We start from the raw sequence: 11576 nt of genomic DNA, 5'->3' as shown, positions 1-11576 counted from the left end.
ATTGACCTAGGGCTCTTCTGATCACCCAGGAGCAAGAATAGGATAAAATCTGGGGAGGAGATTTCAGAACCAACTAGGGAGGAGCAGGTGAAGCCTGATCCGCTGGGCTGATGGTAATTCTGCAGGGGGAATCCCTTACTTCTCTGTGTCCCTGAGGCTGAGCCTTCTCTGAAAACACAAAGCTCCTCAGCAGTAGCCTTTGAGCCCAATTTGGATAACCTGCAGGTGCCTCCAGTAAGTGGATAAGAGAGGCCTGGGAAGGCAGGTGCCCAGCCTAGGGCCTTGGAGCTAATCAGGGCACCTCCACCATGGCCTGGACCCCTCTCCTCCTCGGATTCCTGGCTCACTGTGCAGGTGCAGAGCCCAGGCTCACACCACCCAGATCCCCAGAACTATAACAAGCCTGGTCCTGACACTGAGCTCAGCAGCCACTGCCTGTGGAGGGCAGGATGCTCATGGCCCTGCTGGAGGATAAGGGACTGGAGAGTGAAATCCCCCCACTGGGCTCACTGGCTCCATCCACTAGCCAGGTCCAAAGGACCCCAGGGACTGAGACTGATGGGAGGGGGAGCCCTGTGCTAAGAGCAGTCCTAAACCCCAATCCAGATCAGGCAGGTGGGGGCTTCCTAAGATGAGACCTCAGTTTGAAAGCCCACCTCTCATTTTCTCTCTTGCAGGCTTTGTGGCCTCCTATGTGGTGACCCAGCCACCCTCAGTGTCAGTGAACCTGGGACAGCCAGCCAGCCTCACCTGTGGGGGAGACAACATTGCAAGAACATATGTTTCCTGGCAGCAGCAGAAGTTGGGTCAAGCCCCTGTGACAATTATCTATCGTAATAGCAACCGGTCCTCAGGGATTCCTGAGCGATTCTCTGGCTCCAACTTGGGGAACACAGCCACCCTGACCATCAGCGGGGCCCGGGCCGAGGATGAGGCTGACTATTACTGCCAGGTGTGGGACAGCAGTGTTAAGGCTCACAGTGACACAGGGCTACATTTTTACCCAACTGACCTGGATTTGAGCCCAGAAATTCCCAGTTCAGCTGAGCTCCTGAAACCCAGGTCCCCAGCAGCTGGGATTCTGAGTGGAGCAGACAAGTGCAGTAGACACTGTGGGTCACCTCCATCCCATTTTCTGACATCACTCACCCACTCACCCTTGCAGGGCCCCTGACAGCTCACAGGGCTGCTCCTGACAGCCAAGTGCTGTGGTTCTCAAATCCATCTCTCCAGGTTCCGCTCCTAGAGACATTCACTTGAAATATGGCCTGAGTCCAAGATCCCAAGGCCCTGCTTCAGGGACAGAAGTCCAGGAAGGTCCCAGCTTTAGAGCTCCCTGCAGGAAGGAGGCTTCATATGATGGCTCAGTGTGGTATCTCTCCTTCTGTCCAGACTGACCTCTCCAAGTCCTTCCAGATTTCCTACACATGCTCTTCTCCATCTCAGAGTTTGCCTCCAGGAACCCAATGCAGGAATGCTGTCATCCCTGACAGGATCATCATGGACCTGCGGAGACTATGTGTACCCACAAAATGGGTTTCTCGCCCAGATCACCAGTGTGTTTGTCCAGTCCCTAGACAGATCCGATAGTTCCTTGTAATTTTATACAATGAAAAAAGATCCACACAGACTAGGTGCTCTGGGTTTTGAAAGGTAGTTGGAGAGTCACATCCATGTTGATGGTGAATGGAAGACATTGGGGCAGTCACCACTGCCTGCAAAGTGACCAAAAGAAACACAACCACAAGAGTGAAACACAACATGGGTGCTGTTCCACTTCTATCCCAAAACCTCGTGCAAGATTCTCTCTTACAGCCACCCTACCAAGATATATGAACAGACAACAATTCTATGAAATACAGCACAGCCTGTCAATTTTGACACCTAATAGGATACCACAGTCAACCCTTGCCCACGTGAAATCCACCCAGATCCCCACACACCACAGTCTCTGAGTAAAGAGAATGTTGGCAGCCGTGTTCCCACCTACCATGGTAAAACTAACCTGTGAACAATACCAAACATGTTCATACTTGCCCTACAAGAAGATACAAAATACATTTTATCTGATTTCCCATGGCTTCAATACTGAGATATAAAGTTAACTACTGTTAACACATCTGATGGTAGATGATAAAGGAATAAGACAGGAAAACAAAACAGAAACATATGAGATCTATCTATCTATCTATCTATCTACCTATCTCCAGACATCATACTCAGGTCAACATAAGGAAGAAACATTTGTTATATTTATCCTATGCATTTCTGCCACTACGCCGTGGTCAGAATGGTGTATATAATTATCTTCTTCACTGCCCACTCCATATTCCTCTTCCCTGAGCAAGGACCTTAGATAGTAGTACCTTAGCTAGTCAAGATCCCTGCCAGTTGGGATAACCAAACTTTCATTCTGAAAAATGGGCCTATTTTCAAACCTGCTGAATTGGATTGTGGTGAGTTTATGACTGTAATCACAGTCCCAGTTCACTTAGGGGATCTCCTGAATCCATATACTTCTTCTTATCCAAACTGGGTTCTAAACACCAAATCATTCCATGATCTTCATCATGAAACACCCCAGAAGTGCCCCCTACTTTGAATCCCTGCCAGCAGGAGTCAGAAGGAGTATTGGCACACTCCCCACAATGAGTGCAGGGATCCTACTCCCTCCCTCCCACCTGCTTAAGTTCTGGCCCAGAGACCCCTGGGTCTGAATTCAGTGCACAGGGGCTATACTCCTGGACTCATCCCACTCTCCTCTGCTTTCCTGGGAAGCTGCCTTTCTGGGGACTCACCTTACCTGACATGAAATGGGGAAGCTTATACTGATATGAGAAACACCTGTTTTTCCAATTAAATGATACAAAATATTGAAGAGTTAAATTAATTAGACAGACACAGTGGGGTCTCAGTAAGTTAATCTTGGTGTTGGAGTCCCCTGTCTGCCTCCTTGGGGCACAAGGAAAAGTTTTTGGCTAGACTGTGATCTGTATCATGTGCAATTACATCTAAGTCTGAATAAGTAGATTCCCAATTTCACCAAACCACAGACAGGGTAGTTTAAAATACTCCCACACCAAAACCCAGGTGATGCGAGTTTAATAAATGTAACAGTAGTAAAGACAGCAGTGATAATAAAACAAATATTTACTCAACTGAACTTAGGGCCAGAAGCATTGCCTATTGCTCTGATGACCCAAGTACACTATTGGGGATGCAAGATAGATCCCTCTGAGCCCTAAATACACAGGATCTGATGGCTGTGGGACATCACCCAGGATTTTCTGGATATCGACCCTTTCCAAATGCACTACACTGTACCCTGATCTCTCCTTTTTGTAAGAAGACAGTGGGCTAGGCCAGGGCATTTCCACCTGGGACTAGTAGAGGAATTGCACTTGTCCTGCCTCCTGCACCACGTATATGACCTGTCTGTGCTGGGCTGGGCAGGGAAGGGGGGGCAGCTGCCTGACAGACACTGGACTCCATGGTCCTCATCATTTCTCAGGTGACAGGTGCTGTGGGGTGACCTGCAGGAGGGAAGCCCCTGGGCTGAGTCCTCCTCCACCAGCAGGGGGAAGTCCTCCTCCACCTGCATCAGGAGCAGCAGGACAGAGACTGGGGCTGCCCAGGGGGAGCCTCCCAGGGACACAAGGCCTGGGGATCAACAGGGGTCCAGGGTTCAGTCCTCAGAAGAAAGTTGGGATGATCACTCCTAACTCCAAGGCTATAGGGACCTTGTTCTGAGGGTCACACACACAGTGACATGAAGGACACTGATGGAAGTCCTGACACAGAGAATGCCTTGCATGGAAATACAGCTCTCCCCACTGTCCCCAGTGCTCCAGGGAGCTGACTCGTCCATGCTGGACACTCAAGAACGCTCTGACCACTCACCATCTGCCTCTGCATCTCATCTCTGATCCAGATCTGTAACCTCTTTGCTCAGGAGCATCTCAGGGGGCAGGAGGCAGACTACTCAGAGCCCTTCATGGTGGGAATGAGCATCCACAGCCTCCTGTGAGACTGTCTCCAGAGTCACGTGGATTCTCACTAGGTGACGCCACAGCTCTGGTCCCTGGCCTCTCCTTGCTTCAGTGACAGGATCCAGTTCCTGCAGGGATCCTGGCTCTGGTGGCAGAGCTCACCCCATGTAGGAAGATAGACCCTGGGGACCCTAACACATGGAACTTGAGGGTAGTTTTTAATTTAGAGATACTTTCTCACGAAACTTGCATGATAGCATCTAATACTGAGGGAAAACATAAAAGAAATAAAATTGTTGACAATACCAATTGCAGCTCTCTTGTAGGATAGAGGGTGTCACAAAGACAAAATCGCTAGAAGTTGTGATGAATCTCCAAGAGCAGGTGGCAGTTTCACAAGTGAACTCCTCCAGACAAGATGATGCACAAACATTCTAATGAGAAAGTTCCACGATCTAAAGACATTGGAATCATGGGACCACAGTGCCTCTGGGTACAGGACCACCTGCCCTGTACCAAGTATTGTCTGTGACTCTCAGAGGGCCTATCCCAGTCCCATGGCCAGGCTCCTGAAAGATCACAGGGGGAGCCCAGGACAGGAGCCCAGGACAGAAGCCCAGCAGGGTGGGGTGAAGCGTTGTCTTGTAGTCAGGTCCCCAGGAGGTAACTCTGATCCTAGACCTGAAGTTAAAGGCTGCTGCTCTGCTCTGAGAGCTGGGGGTGGGGGCGGGAAGCTGGAGGGACCCTCTTCCTCCTCAGTCCCAAGTACCGACCTCACCACTGGTTTATCAAGTAGGAGTTCCATAAATAGAGGACATTTGCATAATTATGAACAGTTCACAGCCCCAAGGGCCTGGAAGGGAATAAGAGAGGCCAGGGTGGAGCCCAGCAGTGCTGTGGATCTCAGGAGGCAGAACTTTGGGCACACCTACCATGGCCTGGATGCCTCTCCTGCTCCCCATCCTCACTCTCTGCACAGGTGCTGACCCTGGGCCTGCCCACACACTTGACCCACTCAGAATGGAGCTGGGTCTCACCTGAACCCTGAGCTCAGACCGGTACAGGCTCAGTCTCGGGTCCCTGGGATGAGCCCCTGAACCTCACACCAACCTCTCCCCTCCTGTCTTTTCAGGCTCCGTGGCCTCCAGTGTGCTGACTCAGCCTCCCTCAGTGTCAGCGTCCCTGGGACAGACAGCGACCATCACCTGCTCTGGAGAGAGTCTGAGCAGATACTATGCACAATGGTATCAGCAGAAGCCAGGCCAAGCCCCCATGACAGTCATATATGGGGTCAGAGAGCGACCTTCAGGGATCCCTGACCGATTCTCCGGCTCCAGTTCAGAGAACACACACACCTTGACAATCAGTGGAGCCCAGGCCAAGGATGAGGCTGAGTATTACTGTGAGATATGGGACGCCAGTGCTGATGATCACAGTGACACAGGCAGACAGGGAAGTGAGACACAAACCCCTTCCCTGACTGTGTCACCTTCTTCTCTAGAACCAGGAGGACTGTGCACAGAATAGTGAACAGACCTGGCCCAGACCCCAAGATCTGAGGTTCCCAGACTGACCCCTCCTCTCACTCCTGCAGGCGGGCTCTGCACAACATGTATCAATGGAGGACACATTTATTATAACTATATTTAATCAGTGGCTATGAGCACATGAATTACCATATATGTTAGAAACAGATATAGATGATATTCCTCAAAGACCAAATCTTAAAAACTTTCCTGAATGAAAATCATATGTTCTGATCCTAAAAATACAAGATGAAATGGATAACAGATTCGATACTACAAATAAAGATATTAGGCACCTAGATGTCACAACAATAGAAACTTTTCATAATGAAACACAGAGAGAAACAACTAGAACAATTAAATACAGCCTCAGTGCAGGAAGGACACCTTCACTTCCCCTAAAGGTGGGTCTTCAGAGTAACTGAAGCAGAGAAGCTGGGGGATGGATAGTGTTTGAAAACATCTGAAGGAAAAAGAGCCAAAAGTTCTCAAATTCGGTGTCCATCGAAAGATGAATGGATAAAGAAGATGTGGTCTATGTATACAATGGAATATTCCTCAGCCATTAGAAACGACAAATACCCACCATTTGCTTCAACATGGATGGAACTGGAGGGTATTATGCTGAGTGAAGTAAGTCAATCGGAGAAGGACAAACATTGTATGTTCTCATTCATTTGGGGAATATGAATAATAGTGAAAGGGAATATAAGGGAAGGGAGAAGAAATGTGTGGGAAATATCAGAAAGGGACACAGAACATAAAGACTCCTAACTCTGGGAAACGAACTAGGGGTGGTGGAAGGGGAGGAGGGCGGGGGGTGGGGGTGAGTGGGTGACGGGCACTGAGGGGGACACTTGACGGGATGAGCACTGGGTGTTATTCTGTATGTTGGTAAATTGAACACCAATAAAAAATTAATTTATTAAAAATCTCAAATTTGGAGAAACCCATGAACAAATATATCTAAGAACCTTAATGAAGCTTAGGTGCAGGGAACAGAAGAGACAGCACAGCATGCATCATTATGAAAGTGCTACACACCAGCGATGCAGACACTCTCACAGACACAGAGGAGAGTCACGTTCCCTACAGAGAACTAGCATCTCAGTGGGAGCATATTTCTCTTCACAATCACTTAAGCAAGAAAAGAGTAAATCAGTATCTTCAAAATACTAAAGAAAATACCTGTCCACCTTGATGTCTACCCAGTGAAAATGTCCTTGAAAATTGAAACAAAGTAAAGCATTTTCTGTTGAAAACCTCACACAATGACCACCTGCAGACCCTCATTACAAAGAAGCCACTCATACAGAAGGACAGGCTGATAGAGAGATAAGTGAATCTACATAAAGCTACAAAAACAATCAAATGCAATAAGTACCTGGATAGATATAAAAGCATTTGTATTGGTCGATGTGTACAAAAGATAGTCAATTGCTTACATCAGAATCATTAACAATATGTTGTGACTTATGACGGACGTAAAAATAAAACATATGACAATGAGACCAAAGATGATGGGGGAGAGAAGATGATTATGACATCCCTATCCTACATGTGAAAGGGGTCATATCACAGAGAAGTACTTTGATCATTTAGGAGGTGAGGACTCAATCCTAAGGTAACCATTAAAATAAAACCTCTTTCCAACAAACTGTTCCACCTAATGAGGTCCATCAGTTGATGGACCAGAGAGTACAGATGCAGAAGGAAAGGTATCTCATATCTATCAGTAGATATGTGTAAGTATATGTGATATACAGGGAGAGAGAGAGAGACATATGTTGACAAATGGCTCAGGCCACCATACAGTGACAGGGCTGGAAGCTGCAGGGCAGGACAGAAAGCTGGAGATTCCAGTAAAAACCATGATGCAGTCTTTGGTCCAAATTTAGTCTGAATGATGGAACACATTAGCAGGAGAAGAAAATTAAAGGATCCCACTGAAACTCCTAGAGATGAAATCTGCATGTCTCAGATCATAGATACCAGAGTTGAGATGAGGAGCTAACACGACAATATGAAGAACACATGAAGGAACCTGAAGACACGGCACAGACACTGCAAAGTGAAAAAAAAAAAAAAACACTCTCAAGAGCGAACAGAGAGCATCACTGAGCCTGGGCCACCTCGGGCAAGGTAAGAACATGTGACTGTGTCCCCAGAGGAGAGGCAGGTAGATCAAGAAGTATTTAATGAAATGTTGCTCAGAATTACACTCAGTTTCATGAAAACCTAAAATCCATGGATCCAGAAAGTTCAAAACCTCAAGCAGAAGAAATATAGTTTTTAAAAACCAAACCCAACCTGTCACTATCAAATTGTCTAAGGAAGATGAAAAGAATCAGTATTAAAAGAAACCAGAAGGAAAAAATACACTATGTTCAGAAGAACAGACAGAAGGATTCCAGTAGATTTCTCATTAGCAGAAATATAGAGAAATCATGGATTAGCATGTTTTAAACACTGAAAAAAGAAAAAAGAACTTTGTTCCTGACCCAAGGAATATATCCTTCAAAAATAAAATAAAATTTTATCAGAAAAAAGGTGACAGAGATGATCATCAGCTGACCCATAACATAAGAAATTACAACACCCATCCCTGAGGCAGGAGGAAGTGATTCCAGAATGAATTGAATATACAAAATGGAAGAAAGAAACCCAAAGATCACCCACTGGGATAAGACTAACAATCTTGCTTATTCAAATCTGTTTCAAGGTAAGTCAGTGTCTAAAGCAAATCTAGGGGAAAGGACAAGATGGCAGAAGAGTAGGGTCCCCAAGTCACCTGTCCCCACCAAATTACCTAGATAACTTTCAAATCATCCTGAAAACCTACACATTCGGCTTGAGATTTAAAGAGAGAACAGCTAGAATGCTACAGTGAGAAGAGTTCGTGCTTCTATCAAGTACAACTTGTTTTTGGCCTCTCTACACTGAGCAAAATGACTAGAAGGAAAAAGTCACCTCAAAAGAATCAGAAACAGTCCTCTCTCCCACAGGGTCACAAAATTTGGATTACAATTCAATGTCAGAAAGCCAATTCAGAAACACTATTATAAAGCTACTGGTGACTCTAGAAAAAAAGCAAAAGGGTTCAAGAGACTTCATGACTGCAGAATTTAGATCTAATAAGGCAGAAATAAAAATCAATTAAATGAGATGCAATCCAAACTGGAGGTCCTAATGACAAGGGTTAACAATGTAGAAGAACCAGTGAGTGACATAGAAGACAAGTTGATGACAAGGAGGGAAACTGAGGAAAAAAAGAGAAAAACAAAAGATCATGAGGATAGGTTAAGGGAAATAAATGACAGCCTCAGAAGGAAAAATATATGTTTAATTTGGGTTCCAGAGGGCGCTGAAAGGGACAGAGGTCCAGAATATGTATTTGAACAAGTCATAGCTGAGAACTTCCCTAATTTGGGGAGGGAAACAGGCATTCAGATCCAAGAGATAGAGAGATCCCCTCCAGAAGTCAGTAAAAATCGCTCAACACCTCGACATTTAATAGTGAAGCTTGCAAATTCCAAAGATAAAGAGAAGATCCTTAAAGCAGCAAGAGACAAGAAATCCCTAACTTTTATGGGGAGAAGCATCAGGATAACAGCAGACCTCTCACAGAGACCTGGCAGGCCAGAAAGGGCTGACAGGATATATTCAGGGTCCTAAATGAGAAGAACATGCAGCCAAGAATACTTTATCCAGCAAGGCTCTCATTCAAAATGGAAGGAGAGATAAAGAGCTTCCAAGACAGGCAGGAACTGAAAGAATATGTGACCACCAAATCAGTTCTCCAATAAATATTAAGGGGAACTCTGTAAAAGAAAGGGAAAGTCCAATGGAACAATCCACAAAAACAGGGAATAAATAGGTATCATGATGACACTAAATTCATATCTTCGGGATCCCTGGGTGGCGCAGGGTTTGGTGCCTGCCTTTGGCCCGAGGTGCGATCCTGGAGACCCGGGATCGAATCCCACGTTGGTCTCCCTGCATGGAGCCTGCTTCTCCCTCTGCCTGTGTCTCTGCCTCTCTGTCTCTCTCTGTGTGACTATCATGAGTAAATAAATAAAATCTTTAAAATAAATTTAAAAAATGCATAAATGCATATCTTCAATAGTAACTCTGAACGTGAATGGGCTTAATGATACCATCAAAAGGCGCAGGGTGTCAGAATGAATAAAAAAGCAGGACCCATCTATTTGCTGTCTATAAGAGACTCATTTTAGACATAAAGACACCTACAGACTGAAAATAAAAGGTTGGAGAACCATGAACCATTCAAATGGTCCTAAAAAGAAAGCAGGGGTGGCCACCCTTATATCAGATAAACTAAAGTTTATCCCGAAGACTGTAATGAGAGATGAAGAGGGACACTATATCATACTTAAAGGATCTATCCAACAAGAGGACTTAACAATCATCAATATATATGCCCTGAATGTAGGAGCTGCCAAGTATATCAAGCAATTAATAACGAAAGTTAAGACATACTTAGATAATAATACACTTATACTTGGTGACTTGAATGTAGCGCTTTCTAAAATCGACAGGTTTTGTAAGCACAAGATCTCCAAAGAAACAAGAGCTTTAATAAGTTCTTTATAGACCTTGGATACTAGCCCTTTATCTGATACATCATTTGCAAATATCTTTTCCCATTCTGTAGGTTGTCTTTTAGTCTTGTTCACTATATCCTTTGCTGTGAAAAAGCTTCTTAACTTGATGAAGTCCCAATAGTTCATTTTTACGTTTGTTTCTCTTGCCTTCATGAGAACTTATTCAACTCAACAGCAAAGAAACAAACAATCCAATCATGAAATGGGCAAAAGACATGAACAGAAATCTCACAGAGGAAGACATAGACATGGCCAACATGCACATGAGAAAATGCTCTGCATCACTTGCCATCAGGGAAATACAAATCAAAACCACAATGAGATACCACCTCACACCAGTGAGAATGGGGAAAATTAACAAGGCAGGAAACCACAAATGTTGGAGAGGATGCGGAGAAAAGGGAACACTCTTACACTGTTGGTGGGAATGTGAACTGGTGCCGCCACTCTGGAAAACTGTGTGGAGGTTCCTCAAAGAGTTAAAATAGACCTGCCCTACGACCCAGCAATTGCACTGCTGGGGATTTACCCCAAAGATTCAGATGCAATGAAACGCAGGGACACCTGCACCCGGATGTTTATAGCAGCAATGTCCACAGTAGCCAAACTGTGGAAGGAGCCTCGGTGTCCATCGAAAGATGAATGGATAAAGAAGATGTGGTTTATGTATACAATGGAATATTCCTCAGCCATTAGAAACGAGAAATACCCACCATTTTCTTCGAGGTGGATGGACCTGGAGGGTATTACGCTGAGTGAAATAAGTCAATCGGAGAAGGACAAACATTATATGGTCTCATTCATTTGGGGAATATAAAAAAATAGGGAAAGCAAATAAAGGGGAAAGGAGAGTAAATGAGTGGGAAATATCAGAAAGGGAGGAGGGACAAAACGGCGGAAGAGTAGGGTCCCCAAATCACCTGTCCCCACCAAATTACCTAGATAACCTTCAAATCATCCTGAAAATCTACGAATTCGGCCTGAGATTTAAAGAGAGAAGAGCTGAAAAGCTACATTGAGAAGAGTTCGCGCTTCTATCAAGGTAGGAAGACGGGGAAAAAGAAATAAAGAAACAAAAGGCCTCCGAGGGGGAGGGGCCCCGCGAGGAGCCGGGCTGAGGCCGGGGCGAGTGTCCCCAGGACAGGAGAGCCCCGTCCCGGAGGAGCAGGAGCTGCACCAACCTTCCCGGGGGAAAGGGGCCCGCAGGGAGTTGGAGCAGGACCCAGGAAGACGGGGATGCCCTCGGGCTCCCGGGGACACTAACAGACACCTGCGCCCCGGGAGAGTGCGCCGAGCTCCCTAAGGGCTGCAGCGCGCACGGCGGGACCGACCGGAGCAGCTCGGAGGGGCTCGGGCGCGGCTCCGCGGAGGGGGCTGCGGGGCGGGAGCGCGAATCCACCAGCGCAGGCCCCGGAGCACAGGGCGCCGGGACACAG

The 11576-nt window shown here is 46.2% G+C and overlaps 1 pseudogene and 1 gene segment (V, D, J or C); both read left to right on the top strand.

Annotated features, from left to right (window-relative positions):
- The first annotated feature begins 308 nt into the window (after positions 1 to 308).
- LOC129508273 (immunoglobulin lambda variable 3-9-like) lies at positions 309 to 1022 on the top strand (annotated as a pseudogene).
- Positions 1023 to 4922: 3900 nt separating this feature from the next.
- Positions 4923 to 5516, top strand: LOC129508272 (immunoglobulin lambda variable 3-25-like). The segment is given in 2 exon segments: positions 4923 to 4968; positions 5122 to 5516. Coding segments are annotated over 2 exon segments (441 nt in total).
- Positions 5517 to 11576: the final 6060 nt, after the last annotated feature.

The sequence above is a fragment of the Nyctereutes procyonoides genome, unplaced genomic scaffold (assembly GCF_905146905.1).
Source record: "Nyctereutes procyonoides isolate TBG_1078 unplaced genomic scaffold, NYPRO_anot_genome, whole genome shotgun sequence".
NCBI lineage: Eukaryota > Metazoa > Chordata > Mammalia > Carnivora > Canidae > Nyctereutes > Nyctereutes procyonoides.
This window is presented reverse-complemented; position numbering and strand designations above follow the sequence as displayed.